This window comes from Dendropsophus ebraccatus, chromosome 10 (assembly GCF_027789765.1).
Source record: "Dendropsophus ebraccatus isolate aDenEbr1 chromosome 10, aDenEbr1.pat, whole genome shotgun sequence".
Lineage (NCBI taxonomy): Eukaryota > Metazoa > Chordata > Amphibia > Anura > Hylidae > Dendropsophus > Dendropsophus ebraccatus.
This window is the reverse complement of record NC_091463.1, coordinates 18,419,989-18,436,367: the sequence shown is the minus strand read 5'-3', so window position 1 is coordinate 18,436,367 and position 16,379 is coordinate 18,419,989. Positions and strand designations below refer to the sequence as shown.

The 16,379-nt window shown below is 45.2% G+C and overlaps 1 protein-coding gene across 1 annotated transcript; it reads left to right on the top strand.

Annotated features, from left to right (window-relative positions):
- The first annotated feature begins 7,856 nt into the window (after positions 1-7,856).
- LOC138802518 (blue-sensitive opsin-like) lies at positions 7,857-14,965 on the top strand. Its single transcript, XM_069985926.1, has 5 exons — positions 7,857-8,244; positions 10,858-11,026; positions 12,131-12,296; positions 13,791-14,030; positions 14,373-14,965. Exons 1-5 carry the CDS (start codon positions 7,857-7,859, stop codon positions 14,496-14,498), a joined length of 1,089 nt encoding a protein of 362 aa, XP_069842027.1. The 3' UTR covers positions 14,499-14,965.
- The last annotated feature ends 1,414 nt before the right edge of the window (positions 14,966-16,379 follow it).

The window sequence follows — 16,379 nt, the reverse complement described above, 5'->3', positions numbered from 1 at the left end:
CAGCCACAGCACAGTGTAGCAGAATGAGCAGCTATCTCATGCTCTTACCACAGACAGCCTCCCTAAGTGTTACATTTGTTTCAGGGGTCAGGAACCTATGGCTCGCGAGCCAGATGTGGCTCTTTTGATGGCCGCATCTGGATTGCAGCCCGCCTCATTTCAACAGCCTGCTGGCTCCGCAAAGACAGTACCACCCGCCCCACGGAGCGCCCGGACGTGCTTCTCCAATCAACACGGAGCTCCTGTTTCCCATTTCTCAGGTGAGGTAGTGTATGTGTGTGGTGGTGGTGAGGTTCAGGTGTTATAGTGTCTGAGTGTGTGTGGGGGGGGGGGTTCACCCATCTTTCCTGGCAGCCGAACTCCCCATCCTCTCATCTGTTAGGTGGGCTAGTGTATGTTTATGGAGGTCAGGTGGCTTAGGTAGTGTGTTTGGGGGGTCAGGTGGGGTAGTGTGTTTGTGTAGGGGGCGAAGTGGGAGTAGTGTGTGTGTGGGGAGTCAGGTGGGGTAGTGTGTGTGTGGGGGTTCTGGTGGGGTAGTGTGTGTGGGGGGGGGTCAGATAGAATAGTGTGTTGGGGGTCAGGTACGGTAGTGTGTGGGGGGGATCAGGTAGGGTAGTGTGTGTGGGGGGTCAGGTGGGGCAGTGTGTAGGGGGGTCAGGTCCGGTAGTGTGTGGGGGGGTCAGGTGGGGTAGTGTGTGTGGGGGTCAGGTCAGGTAGTGTGTGTGGGGTCAGCTGGGGTAGTGTGTGTGTGTGTGGGGGGGGTAGGTGGGGTGGTGTGGGTGGTGGGTTAGTGTGTGTGTGTGTGGTGGGGGGGGTCAGGTGTAGTGGTGTGTGTGTGTGTGGGGGGGGGAACTACAAAGCCATCAGCAAAACCATGCAGCACTAGCCATATTAATGGTAAGAAGTGCTTTATTCTTCATTGGTAGCAGCATAATAACGTTTTTAAAAAGGATTCAGAGACCCCTGATTTATTCTAATGCTAACATGGGGGTCAGGTGGGGTAGTGTGTTTGAGGGTTAGGTGGGGTAGTGTGTTTGGGGGGTCAGGTGGGGTAGTGTATGTGGGGGGTCAGGTGGGGTAGTGTATGTGGGGGGTCAAGTGGGGTAGTGTATGTGGGGGGTCAGGTGGGGTAGTGTGTGTGTGCAGGGTCAGGTGCGGTAGTGGGGGGGGTCAGGTGGGGTAGTGGGGGGGTCAGTGTGTGGGGGGGTCAGGTGAGTTAGTGTGTGGGGGGGATGAGGTAGGGTAGTGTGTGTGGAAGTCAGGTGGGGTAGTGTGTGTGTGGGGGTCAGGTGGGGTAGTGTGTGTGGGGGGGTCAGGTGGGGTATTGTGGGGGGAGGATCAGGTAGGGTAGTGTGTGGCGGGGTCAGGTGGGGTAGCGTGTGTGGGGGGGGTCAGGTGGGGCAGTGTGTGGGGGGGTAAGGTGGGGTAGTGTGTGTGTGGGTCAGGTGGGGTAGTGTGTGTGTGGGTCAGGTGGGGTAGTGTGTGTGTGATAAGGAAGGGTAGTGTGTGGGGGTCAGGTGGGGTGGTGTTTAGGGGGGTCAGGTGGGATAGTGTGTGTGTGGATCAGGTAGGGTAGTGAGTGGGAGTCAGGTGGGGTAGTGTGTGTGTGGGGTCAGGTAGGGTAGTGTGTGTGGGGATCAGGTGGGGTATTGTTTGGGGGTCAGGTGCGGTACTGTGTGTGGGGGGGACAGGTGGGGTAGTGTGTGTGGGGGACAGGTGGGGTAGTGTGTGTGTGTGGGACAGGTGGGGTAGTGTGTGTGTGTAATAAGGTAGGGTAGTGTGTGGGGGTCAGGTGGGGTAGTGTGTGTGTGGGGATCAGGTGGGGTAGTGTGTGTGGGGGGATCAGGTGGGGTAGTGTGTGTGGGGGATCAGGTGGGGTAGTGTGTTTGGGGGGTCAGGTGGGGTAGTGTGTGTGGGGGGGTCAGGTGGGGTAGTGTGTGTGAGGGATCAAGTAGGGTAGTGTGTGGGGATCAGGTGGGGTAGTGTGTGGGGGGTCAGGCAGGGTAGTGTGTGGGGGATCAGGTAGGGTAGTGTGTGTGGGGTCAGGTGGGGTAGTGTGTGTGTGTGTGGGGGGTCAGGTGCAGTAGTGTGTGTGGGGATCAGGTGGGGTAGTGTGTGGGGGGTCAGGCGGGGTAGTGTGTGGGGGTCAGGTTGGGTAGTGTGGGGGGTCAGGTGGGGTAGTGTAAGTGTGTGGGGGGGGGTCAGGTGGGGTAGTGTGAGTGTGTGGGGGGTCAGGTGCGGTAGTGTGTGGGGGGTCAGGTGGGGTAGTGTGTGTGGGGGTCAGGTGGGGTAGTGTGTGGGGGATCAGGTAGGGTAGTGTGTGGGGGTCAGGTTGGGTAGTGTGGGGGGTCAGGTGGGGTAGTGTGTGTGTGTGTGGGGGGTCAGGTGGGGTAGTGTGTGTGGGGGGTCAGGGGCGGTAGTGTGTGGGGGGGGTCAGGTGGGGAAGTGTGTGTGGGGGTCAGGTGGGGTAGTGTGTGTGTTTGTGTGTGGTGTTTGGTGTAGTGGTGTGTGTTTGGGGGAACTACAAAGCCATCAGCAAAACCATGCAGCACCAGCCATATTAATGGTAAGAAGTGCTTTATTCTTCATTAGTAGCAGCAGCAGCAGCATAATAATGTTTTTAAAAAGGATTCAGAGACTTTTTGGACTTCAAAAGTGTTGGTCTTACATAAAATACAGACATTAACTTCAAGTTAGTTATATTCAGATTGTATGGCTCTCGCGGAATTACATTTTTAAAAGTTGGGGTTCATTGCTCTCTCAGCCAAAAAGGTTCCCTACCCCTGATTTATTCTAATGCTAACATGCATAAAATAGAGGCTCATGTGACCATGCTGAGACCGGGGCTTGAACAGCCCTGCACTTCTCAACACAGACATTGGTGGTAGCAGAGAGCCACACGGCTCCTTACTGTTGTTACTCAATGTAAAAAAAAGTATACATTTTCTTTAATAAATAATACAAATGGGGGCTCTTTATTACGATGGGGGCTCTTTCACATTTTCAATAAATGGTCAGAGGCAATCTGGTGCAGGTTGAGGTGCCCATACACCTTATACCTTGTTTGGCCCCACCCACCGCAACAATCAAAATAATGTGTATGGGGCTCGCCCAACCATTCAGCGACAGATGATGTCAGTGAATATAGGGGCAGTGATTTTCTCCTTTGTTTTGGGAGAGATAAGCCACAGTCAGAGCTCTCTGGCACAGGAATGCTTGTTTGTTCCTGTATATGGAGAGGACGGAAACCGGTCAGGAGAGATAACTGACAGATCCTGACTAGTCAGACATCCAAGATGAATTAGAGGGGGAGTCTGGGGGTAGGCAAAAAAAAAATTTCTGGCAGGGGGTGGGGAAGCATAAAAAAGTTGTCACCTGACCTGGCGCCCGTGCAGCGCTGCTCCCCGCTCCTGAACCTTAGCCTGCTGTCTTCTCAGCTCCCCTGGGGCTACATCACGAGCCAGTTGACGGCTGCTCGGCCAGTCAGTTACTGGGGTTTGACACTGCTGCAGTTACTGATTGGCTGAGCGGGCTAAATCCCACCCACTTGTGACATTTCATGACGTACCTGCAACTCGGGTAATGAGATAATGACACCCGGTGGGGTATGAGAGCCCGGTTATGTGGCAAAACATAGGCACGGAGACAGGTAAGCATAGTCTCTTTTTCACTTTCCCCCACCCCCTGCCCATGATGATTCCACACACCCTGGCCGGACTTCTCCTTTAACCCTTTAAGTTGTGGCCAGAAGTTATACTGTATTTGTATGTGTAAGCCTACGTATTGTTAGATCACTTGACCTATACTTGACCATTCGTGTGAAATGCACTAAGGAAATAAAGGGGTATTTGTAAGATCCGCTTTAGGATTTCCCTTTAATGATACATGAATGGTGACTCATTTACATACATATGGTGAGAAGAAAGTGGAGGCCGGAAAAGGGCATGTGGATGTGGCGGTGACACAGATTCACCTTGGGATCTGAGACAAGCTTCTAAATCAGAGGCAGGAGCTTAGGGTGATTATCATTTTCATTGCCAACTAAAAGCAGGACACCAGAGCGCTGAGAACACAGTTTTCAAGACCTCATGGAAATAGACAAGACAAAGCAGAGGAACGCTGGAATAAGCAGGGAGCCAGCGCTATCTAACGTCTATGGCTCCGGCTTCATTTAGGAAAGATTCAGACAGACTTTGATGGCGAGAATATAAAACATATAAATGAGTTCAAAATGTTAAAGGGGTTGTCCGGCGATAAAAAATTATTCACAGAATAACACACATTACAAAGTTATACAACTTTGTAATGTGTGTTATGTCTGTGAATGGCCCCCTTCCCCGTGTTTCCCCCCACCCACTCTAGACCCGGAAGTGTGGTGCATTATACTCACCGCATCTCGTGTCGTCCACGGTCTCCGATCCTCAGCAGTGACGTCTTCTTCGGGAGGCCGGCACTCGGGAAGATCCGCCGGCCTCCCGAAGAAGACGTCACTGCTGAGGATCGGAGACCGTGGTCGGCACGTGACAGGTAATGTATAGCGCACCACACTTCCGGGTACACGGGTGGGGGTGGTGGGACACGGGGAAGGGGGCCATTCACAGACATAACATACATTACAAAGTTGTATAACTTTGTAATGTGTGTTATTCTGTGAATAATTTTTTATCGCCGGACAACCCCTTTAAAATAATAACTATAGCAATGGATTCCTCACCATGGGGCTCACTTATCAATGTGTGCCCCCAGCGTATGCCACGGAAAAGGAGCAGATTCACCCCTCTTCCGTGGCGTACACCAGCCGTATCCCCCTCAATTGACTTTCATTGCATTTTCTTTTATAATGTAGCTTAGAAAAGGTTTCCCAATGATCAACCACATGTAAAATGGACCCATAGGAACTCCTGAGCAGGGGTGTATCTCTATTGGGGCCTCCTCCCACGCTTCATTTATCATGATTTAAAGGGGCAGCATCAGCACCTGGCAGTACTACACCTAGTGCTGGCCCTGGCTGCCATGGTATGCATCCAGAGTTGTCTGGAATTCTGGATGCCCCCATAGGATTCTAGGACATGTCCTATATTTTCCAGGGCTACCTGAAGGTTATCTATACCCAATAGAATCCTATGGGTCCAGAAATTTAGCCAGATTTCCTGAAAAGAAATAACGTGTGAAGGGGCCTCAAGCTGAGACTAAAGGCCGTATCTAAAGGCCTGAAGGTGCGTTTATATGAAACGATAATTGGCCCGATCGTACGATTAACGATGTCGGAGTAACGATTTTTTTTCCATAACGATCAGCGTTTAGACGGTACGATATATCGTACAGTAAATTGTTTTGCGATCGCTTAAGCCTATCTCACACATTGATTAAATCGGCGAACGACTGTTCACACGGAACGATCTGCGAATTTTTTACGAACGACGATTTGATGACATGTTGAAAGATCAAAAAGAACGATTTCTCGTTCGCCGTTTGATCGTTCGCTGCGTTTACACGTACGATTATCATTCGAATTCGATCGTTATCGCGCAAATTCGCACCTATATGCTACATCTACACGGAGCGATAATTCGCCCGATCGTACGTTTAACGATTTCGAAGTAACGATTTTTTTTTTATAATGATCAGCATTTAGATGGAACAATATATCATACAGAAAATTCATTTTGCGATCGCTTAAGCCTATCTCACACATAGGTAAAATAAGTGAACGACTGTTTACACGGAACGATCTGCGATTTTTTTGCGAACGTCGATTTAAGAACATGTTAAAAGATCAAAATGAACGATTTTTCGATCGTTCGCCGCGTTTACACGTACAATTATCGTTCGAATTCGATCATTAATGGCTTTATGGCTTGTTTTTTCCTAAGCGATCACTCCTGTATGTGCTTTATATTATTGTCAGTAGAAAATATACGTAGATGTAGCTTTTAACATAAAAAGGTAATGTTTAGCGGTTGTTGCAGCATGTTTTATTTTTATTTTTTACAGATTAACATAATGCAACCAATTGCTCATTTATGTAAGCCTATGGCGCCACCTAGTGTTAATGTAAGGAATCATGTTGTGGAAGAAGCTATAAAGGGGTTATCTAGCGCTACAAAAACCTGGCCCCTCTTGTCTTCAGTTCAGGTGCGGTTTGCAATTAAGCTCCATTTACTTCAGTGTAGCTGAGTTTCTTACCCCACCCAATCTGGAGACAAGAGGGGGAAAAGTGGCCATGTTTTTGTAGCGCTGGATAACCCCTTTAAAGACTTCATTATAATCTGGGTGCTATGTGATCTTGTGGCACTAGGTAAATGACTAAATCTGTAAGACTGTGTCCCTAGAAGCATCTTCTATAATCGTAGTTTATAGTTCTACAACACACACAAGAGGAGATCTTGCTTCCTATTTAGCTCTATAGTAAACCCAGTGATGTAGCTATAAGAATCACGGATGCGCAGCTGCTACCTGGCTCATAAATCGGGGGACCCCAAAGGCCCTGGGACCCGCTCACCTTCAAGTCTGGAGCAGAGGTGCCACACAGGTTAGAGGTCAGAGAAGTAAAATCATAAAACAAAAGGCTGCACTGATAGGAGGCCCTTTTACATGGGTCAATTATTAAGAATGAACTGTCCAGGAAAAAAATGTTCATTTGGTCAATAATCAGACCCTATTAAACGCCCTGAAGCCCCTGTGTAGTCTCTTTGCACTCTCTGTTTGATTCTGGTTCTGTTGAAAGGGCTTTACCTCACCCGTTCCTTCCTAGCATAAGTAGTCTCCATAGACTTGTTTTGGCAGCATGTAACCCAGTCCCTTGTTGAGCAGATTAAACATCTCCAAATAAGACAGTATTATCTATGCAGGAGAATAGAAGTTTGGGAAGAGCAGCAAAATGCCTGATAAGAAGAGAAAAAAAAAACATTTTTTTTTCTGATAAGATATTTTAGTTTTAACAATTTTTTTCTGATAAGATATATTAGGTTTAACTATTATTATTTTCTTACTGTATGTCTGCTTGAGCTATTGCCTTATGCAAAGTTAGTTAGAATGACAGTGCTTATTAAAGCTAATCTGTGAAATCTTTAATAGCCTGCAGGGTCATTATCCATATGGAGCAACTGCACAGATTTGGGAACTTTTTCTAACCTGGAATTATTTTTAGCATCCAATGAAGGCCTAGATGGCCCAGTCATCCATACTTAGTTTTCTATGGGGAAAAATCAAAGGATAAGTCTTTGAATTTTAGAGGAGGGCACCGCTGCTCTTAATGGGGAGTGTTTCTGAGTGGTCTCCCTACTGACCAATGATTAAAGCATAAAAAGATTGGATTTTGTTTTATATTAGTAGCTTATTGTCTTATAAGTGTTTTGTACTCTACTGTTTAGGCTTGTGTTTGGCCTAGCTTTGCCCCACATAGTTGTATACTATTTCAGTAATGTTTATGAAGCTTTATGATGACACGTATACTTGACATTCTGTTAGGGTATAGAAAGGTGTGCCAGCAGTCGTAATAAGTATCTTAAACCACTAGATTAATACCGTCCGTCTGCATTAGGTGATAGTAAAGGAGATTGCCTTGGAGATTATCCCTTACCACCTTCCCAAGCAAGTCCACCATGATGGCTGTATAACATGACTAAGCCCAGCTTTTTGTTCTTAAGTAAGATTATAAAGAAAAGAAAAATTGGGGTCTGTGCCAGACCTTTTCTTGCTTGGCTATAAAAGACGCTCCAGGTTCACTGCACTGTACTGTAGGGGATAGGCTCTATACCGGGGGGCCACCAGCAATTGCAGATCGACGGGTTTCTCCTGTATGAGCTTGTAGTCATCTCTTCTTCATTGTCCTTGACAATCCCCTAAGTTCCAAAATGAGCAAAGGCCGTCCAGATATGAGGATGGAGATGCCAGATGAGTTCTACATCCCCATTCCTCTGGAAACCACTAACATTACTTCTTTAAGCCCATTTCTGGTACCCCAAACGCATCTGGGGACCCCGGGTATCTTCATGAGCATGTCGGCCTTCATGTTGTTCACCATCATTTTTGGCTTTCCCCTCAACCTGCTGACCGTCATCTGCACTGTCAAGTACAAGAAGCTGCGATCTCACCTCAACTATATCTTGGTAAATCTGGCCGTCGCCAACCTCGTGGTCATCTGCTTGGGCTCCACCACTGCCTTTTACAGCTTCTCTCAAATGTACTTCGCCATGGGACCATTGGCCTGCAAAGTGGAAGGTTTCGCAGCCACACTGGGAGGTAAGAATCCTTATCTAGAACCTTGTCTGTTGCTCCATGAGCCTACATTTGTTTTTTTATATCAAGCAAAGGCTTATCTTCCTTGGGTACAAAGAATTGGATTTTGAAACCCAACATGGTAGATTCCTTGTTCCTCGGACATTTGCTGTAATGTTTCAGTCAGTAGCTCCTGAGGCGTATGTGATTTTCTATCAATCCCCTTACGTACCCCTAAGGGTAAATCCGCAATGACTTTAATAGAGATGCTGAAATACATAACACAAGGGGTATTCCGGCTCTAGGCTAAAGTTGATGTTGTGCTGGGCCCCTTACAGAATAGAAAAAAACATACTTACCTAGCCCCCCTACAGCTCCCATTTGGTGCTGTGTGGTCCTCTGATCTCCTCTCTTCTTCCTGCTCCCCAGGACCAGCTCAGCCAATCACTGGCCAAGACAGGATCACTGCGATCAGTGATTGGCTGAGCCAGCAGGTCCTGCTCCCAAGGGCTCCTCTTGAAAACAGAAGGAAGAGAGAAGATTGGGGGACTGGACGGAGCTGTACAGGAGCTGCAGGGCCAGATTACCCATTTAAATGCAGATTTCTTGCAGATCAGCTGCAAAGTCCACAATTCTGAATTTTAAACAGATTTTTTTTTCGTCTTTTCAAAATCTGAGGATTTGCTAGGAAATCTCTGTAGCTGAATTTTATACAGTTTACTTGAATGGGACTTGCTGCAATACAAAGTGCAGCCGCTATCCCTTTAATCATCTTCTCCACAGGGGACCCCCAGCGATGTGCTGTTGATATCCTGTGGATAAGGATATTTGCATCACTAATGTAAACCTGCCAGAGGGTATTACGGGGCACGTGTTCTTACAACTGATCCCTTTGAATTAAGGCATCTACAAGATGCTTTATACGACTCGTATGTGATTTCCAACCATCAAATGGCTCACAGAATGGCTGATCAGAGGGAAGACATCAAGGAGATACAGGAATTGCAGTCGAACCTTGGGATAGAAGGATCTCCTTCCTCATAAGAGCTCAGTAGTACTAGATATTACACGTGATGAGCCCCCCATGTATAGGGTATACATAGAGAACGTACTAAGAGATGACATTTTTAAATAGAAGTAAATTACAAATCTATATACTGTAACTTTGTGACACTTGTTGATTTGAAACATAAAAAAGTTTGCTGGAGTTTCCCTTTAAAGGGGCCCGTCAGAGTGAGAGATACCCTAAGCTGGCCATGCTTATACGGTTCAGCTGACAGCTATGGCTCCTCATCCCGCAGGTTAGCTGAGCATGAAGTATGTTTTAAATGGACAGAGGAGCAGTAAGCCACTGGTAGACTTCTCTGGAGGTGGCTTATCTCTCCCAGAACAAAAGGATCAGGCAGTTAAAATCCAACATCTTCCATGTTGGGGAGAGTCATGATGCCCCCATACACATTAGTCAAGTTTGGACAACTTTTTTCTAATGTGTATGACATAGTTTGACATAAAATAGTATACCTGACCAGGGCTGGCATCAGCACAGAGCTTACCCGGGCTAATGGAGATCGGCCCGACAGAGAGGAAGAGGGAGAAGACTGTGCTGTAAGTGCTCTGTGTGTCAGTAAGTGTCAGTGTCTGTGTCAGCATTGTGTGTATCATGTCTGTGTCAGTAAGTGTCTGTGTCAATAATGTGTGTGTCAGTAAGTTTCTGTCTTAGTAAGTGTCTGTGTCAGTAAGTGTGTCAGAAATGGGTGTGTCAGTATGTGTCTGTGTCAGTAATGTGTGTGTCAGTAATGTGTGTGTCAGTAAGTGTCTGTGTCAATAATGTGTGTGTCAGTAAGTTTCTGTCTTAGTAAGTGTCTGTGTCAGTAAGTGTGTCAGAAATGGGTGTGTCAGTATGTGTCTGTGTCAGTAATGTGTGTGTCAGTAAGTTTCTGTCTTAGTAAGTGTCTGTGTCAGTAAGTGTGTCAGAAATGGGTGTGTCAGTATGTGTCTGTGTCAGTAATGTGTGTGTCAGTAATGTGTGTGTCAGTAAGTGTCTGTGTCAATAATGTGTGTGTCAGTTAGTTTCTGTCTTAGTAAGTGTGACTGTCTCAGTAAAGGCCCTATTACACGGAACAATTATCGTCTGTAAGTTACCCAGCCTTAGAAAAACATGGTCGCATAATACACAAAACCAGAGGCCAGGGGTGGCGCTGTTTTGGCAAGAAAGTAGCTGTGCTTTTTCTAATCTTGGATAAACCCTTTAAATTGCAGTGTCAGTCATGTATGGGAGAAAGCTGCCATGTTTTTCTAATCCTGTACAGCCCCCTTTATTAAAGTGAGCTACTCACCCCTTATCATTAGTCAGGTCGGTGTGAAGAACTTGCATGTCATATATGGATTAATGTATTTTGCATCTTAATCTCTTAATAGGGCCTTAGTGTAATCTCTTAACAACTTTGTAAATCTCTTCTGTCAGCTCAGCGTGAATTAATGGCACCACTATATGGGCATAATTCATAATTATGGTGTTTTAGGATCTTATTCACATTTTCCTTCGAGGCCGACATGTTTAATCATCTGCTTTATGAAGGCGGCACATGATCTTTCCTTTCACTCTTGACTCTTCATTTCTTCTTCTTCACTTCCTAGGAATGGTCAGCCTGTGGTCTCTGGCTGTTGTGGCCTTTGAAAGGTTCATAGTGATCTGTAAGCCTATGGGCAGCTTCACCTTCAGAGAGAGCCATGCGGTTTTGGGCTGCATCTTCACTTGGGTTATTTCTTTAGTGGCATCTGTCCCCCCATTGCTTGGCTGGAGCAGGTATGAGACTTAGTATACAGAATATATATATATATATATATATATATATATATATATATTTTTTATATATATATATATATATATATATATATATATATATAGCTGCTTTGTTCGCTCCTGTAGTTCTCCCATCACTACAATGGAAATAGAAGACTATTATGAGGTTAGATCAGGTCTACAAGTATCTATGTGTAATAGAGAATACTAAAACACTCATAAATACGAGGATAAAGAATACGAGGATCCGTCAACAGCAGCTTTCTGATAGTTTCCAGGTAGGGATTTTTCTCATGCATTAGATCATGGACACCACCACAAAGAAAAATTGATATCCAAAAAATGCAATGTAATATAGCTCTCTCTCTGTTCTCTCTGTTCACTCTCTCTTCTCTTTCTCTCTGTTCTCAATGTTATCTCTCTCTCTTTTCTATGTTCTTTCTCTCTCTGTTCTTCCTCTCTCTCTGTTATCTATGTTCTCTCACTCTGTGTTGTCTCTCTCTCTCTGTTCTTCCTCTCTCTTCTCTGTCTTTCTCTTCTCTCTGTCTCTCTGTCTTTCTCTTCTCTTTCTCTTCTCTCTGTCTCTCTCTGCTCTCTCTCCTCTCTGTCTCTTTTCTCTCTCTTTTCTCTCCTCTCTCTCTCTCTCTCTCTCTAGGCCCTATTCCACGGAACGATTATCGGCCATATTTGGCTGATATCGGCAGTTACGGACGATAATCGTCCCATGGAATAGAGGGCAACGATCAGCCGACATCATTCATGTCGGCTGATTATTGTGTTGCTTGTTTTTAAAACATGTTGAGAAACAAGCGACTGTTATAGTAGCGATCTGCTGCCGTTGCTTCGAGAAATAGGAGTGGTGGCAGCAGACCGCCACTTTTGCTGCCCGTACGATCTAGCGATAACCCGGGCAGCCCCCCCGCAGCTCCCCGCGGCCCTCCCCCGGACTCACCTGCTCGCTGCTGCCGTGTGGAATAGCGGCGGCAGTAGGTGGGATTGAGGAGCAAACAAGCGCTGATAGTGCTTGTTTGCTCTCTCCGTCGGCCCGTGGCATAGAGCCTTTTCTCTCTCTCTCTCCCTCTCTGAACACCTTTTATTTGTCTGCAGGTACATTCCAGAAGGGCTGCAGTGTTCCTGTGGACCAGACTGGTATACTGTCAACAACAAATGGAACAATGAATCTTATGTACTCTTTATGTTCTGCTTCTGCTTTGGATTCCCTCTGGCAGTCATTGTGTTTTCCTATGGACGCCTGCTTCTCACCCTTCATGCTGTAAGTAGTAGAAGTATATCAATGGAGGGAGCAGAGTTTGTAGTTAAAGGCCTATCTGTGACATAGACGACATAGACACAGGCTAGGTGGGGCTCTCTTGTCCATGTGCCCTATTGGCATACACTATTAGTGTTCCTCCATTTAAAGGGGGTGTCTAACCTTATTTTATTTTCTACTGATTAGAGCCAGAGACTGCAACACATTCTTTTTTTCTAAGGCTGGTTTCACACTGCATTTTTGCAATCTGTTTAACATATACGTTTTCTGGAAAAAACGGATGCAATTGTGTGTCATCCGTTTGGATCCGTTTTTCCATTGACTTCCATTACGGATGCGTTTTTTTTTTTAACGGACACAAAAATAGTGTTGACTACGTTTTTCTGTCCATTAAAATTACCAATTAAAAACGGATACGTTGAATGGATTGCAAAAACGCAGTGTGAACCCAGCCTAATTTGTTTCTACTTTCCAATTGTAATATTTTTATTTATTTTACATTACCACATGGCAGCCATCATGCCTGAGCTGCTTTTACAGCAAGCTCCACTGAGGCAGACGACAAAAGACAGGACCTGTCCCATTGACATGAATGTGAAACAACACTTACCATACTCTGTGGCCTCCTCTTTATCATACAGTGAAAACAAGAAGTCTCGACCTAATGATGAGAATATAAAAAACACCAAAAAGTCTTTAAAAAAATCTTTAACATGAAGTTAAACAAAAGGTCCTTTTCTGATGACACATTCCAATTGAAGGGGTAGTCTGGGCAAAATAAAAAAAAAGCAGGGCAGAATAAACAACTATACTTACCTGTCTGGTCTACTGCTGGTCTCCTGTATCTCCTGATTCCTGTGATATCTCAGCCTCATAGGAACTGCCCACTTAAACAGTGACAGCACATCACTGTGGTGAGTGATTGGCTAAGTGGGCAGGTCCTGCTGAGATGATATATCTTGGATGTGGGAAGGGATGGAGACCATCAGGAGACCTGACATCAGTGGGACAGGAGCTGAGAGGGATAGAGGTGGGCAAGTATGATTTAGTGTGACCAGAGAACTAGACCTACCAAGGCGATCATCAATTGAAATGCAAAATCATGTTGTCTACTCACATTATACTAGTAGCTTTTGTGTATACTTAAAGGGGTTTTACCAGGAAGGACACAGGGGAGGCCATCAATATCAGTGAGGATACTGTACATCACTCCCACGTCTAGATGTTTGCTATAGCCACGGCATATATACAGATATACAGTAAAAAGAGATGATAGCAGACAACATTGAAATGAATGGAAGCTTAGAGGCAGCATGGCCTAGCATGGCCACCACAACAATGTACGTAGCTATTAGGTTCCTGGTGTCAGGATCAGATATTAATGTCCTATCCTGAGGATAGGTTATCAGTGACAAAGCTCAAGAAAACCTCACAGCTCACAGTTCACAGCTATGAGAAGACACAAGACAATAATGGCCTTGTCTTTACCCCTGACAGGTTGCTAAGCAACAGGAACAGTCGGCCACCACTCAGAAAGCTGAGCGAGAAGTGACCAGAATGGTGATTGTCATGGTTGCCGGTTTTCTAGTATGCTGGCTCCCCTACGCTTCCTTCGCTCTGTGGACTGTGACACATCGTGGAGAATTATTCGACTTGCGTATGGCCTCCATCCCCTCAGTATTTTCAAAGGCCTCAACGGTTTACAACCCATTTATTTACATTTTCATGAATAGACAGGTGAGTTTATCTTTATAGCTTTATATATTTCTCTCCAAGTTGTTATGGGGAGGTCCCAAAGAACACTTCCAATGGTAGGCCTATCATACCTCAAATCATGATGGACACTTTCCACCCACTGATCAAGCATATTACCCTGATGGCATATCCGAGCCTGTGCTAATCTGCAGATCGACTGGTATCATTGGGTTGGTCCACCCCAGAACAATCCATAATTTAATAGTTGCCTGTCATGCACCACGTCTGCCTCCCATGACTATGCAGTACGATATTCTCTCTCCGACATACGCTCCTACCTTTCATTCCTGTGATAGTCACATGTGTTATTGCTTTTCTCTCTAGTTCCGATCCTGCATGATGAAGCTCATCTTCTGTGGAAAGAATCCATTGGGTGATGATGAGGATACCTCTGCCTCTGGGTCTACCCAGGTGTCTTCAGTGTCCAGTAGTCAGGTGGCTCCGGCATAACGCCAACCTCATCCGGCCTCTGTATTGCCACGTTTGCTGCCACGGCTGTGTGCCCTCAAAAGCTTCCAGGTGACACCGCTACCCTCCAAAAATCCTCACCCAAGTATCTCACAGCCTCTATGAAAGGTTTTTCGACTAGTAAATGCTACATCTTCAGGAGTCACCTAATCCCTTCCTCAACCAATAGCAAACTTGGGACTCTCCATTAAACATTATCTAAGTAGGTGGTTACAAGCCACCGGAGGGTATAACAGCTACACCAATGGCACTGAATATGATTTAGATGGTAGATTCAATTTTTAATGTGTATTGCTTTATTGGGGGGTCCCAAAATGTCCAGTTCCCCTCTCGTAGTGAGAAGAGGAATTGGTTCCACAATTCTAGTTACAGCCCATATAGCAATATTTAGGCCACAGCCAAGCTGCATACATGTTTTCCATAATTTCCATAACGTATTGTGAATGTTCTTACCGTATAGAAAGATTCTCCATTGGTTTGATTCTCTTGAAGGATTGGAGGCTTAGCTTTGAAACTGAACTCCATTGGTTACATTAAGATGCATAAAAAAAATCAAGTAAAACTTTTTAGAGTAGTTGAGATGTGTCTCATTCCAATTCCTGAGCTCGAGTGGTTGGAGTCATAAATACTGTGTGTCCATCATTATGACCAGCATTACATATAAACTACATAGACAATCCTCTCTCTTTGTCAACTATGTAAACATACAAAAAATTTATAGTCAAAATGAACATAAAAGGCCTCTTCATGTTTCATTCTTCCCAAAAATGACACCATCATATATCATATGACCTATATCAATTTGGTAAAGGTAAAATTCAATATAAGTTTTAATATGGAAACATCCGTGTTGCCCCGATAACACTGCCCTCTATCTCAAAAAGTCAGGGAAGCCTGAAAAGGAGAACTCTCCGATGGACTGTGAAAGTTTTACACCTTTTTTGAAGTGTTAAAAGTCTTAGTTTATTCTGAAGATCTAAGTGTATCTTTCCTATAAAATGGAGCAAAAGATCATGGAGATGCGTGAAGTTTTATCGGCAAAGTGAAGATGGCCGAAACGAGAAAGAAGACCAAAGAGTTGTAGAGTCCAATCATCATTCATGCAGAAGAAGGCTGGATGTGATTCCAATATCCAGAAGATGTATTCGTGACTCTCCCATTAACCCTTCTCATACTGTATTGTCATTCTACATATTCCCAAGACATGAAGAGGTGTTCAATATTGTAAATAACGTTCCTAGGGGTCTCCGGGCTTGTATCTGTATCTCTGTAGGAGTAGTTTAGCTTTGGGCACCTGTCATTTCATTAAATAAACATATCAGATGCATCTCTGACGCTGCTCCTTGCTAAATGTTTCCACTTCTTTTTACTTGGTTTGTCGAGGAAAGAAACCCATCCACATCTTACCTCATAAGATGCCATACAATACTTTTTAACCCATTTATGGTCAGCAATGGCCATGTTAATCTTGACATACTCCGTGAACGTTGCGGAATTGGGACCCATGCCTAAGGGACTGGATTGGTTGACATAAGTTGCCCCATTCACCTTAGGTTCTGTCCTGTACTTTGGATTACTCTTCACAGACCTGGTCCGTCCAGAGTGGCGTGACTATTGAATTCCTGTACTGCTGACTAGTAGTGTGGAGCAGACTACATTCTTCAAATCTAAATGCTTGGTATTTGGCTGTATACATATTTTCCAGGACTCCCTAGGGCGGAAAATGTTTGAAAAACGCTGCCCAACACGTTGCATACATTGGAGAAAGACTTCTATACCTTAATCTGGATCAACATTGGCTGCCATCTTTTATCGTGTTAGAAGTTGTACACTTAGTTATAAGTCTGTGACTCCCTATTCTTT

Coding starts and splice junctions, on each gene's coding strand:
- LOC138802518 (XM_069985926.1), top strand. CDS start 7,857: ATGAGCAAAGGCCGTCCAGATATGAGGATGGAGATGCCAGATGAGTTC. Junction 8,245..10,857: donor TTTCGCAGCCACACTGGGAG/GTAAGAATCCTT, acceptor TTCACTTCCTAG/GAATGGTCAGCCTGTGGTCT. Junction 14,031..14,372: donor ACATTTTCATGAATAGACAG/GTGAGTTTATCT, acceptor TTTTCTCTCTAG/TTCCGATCCTGCATGATGAA.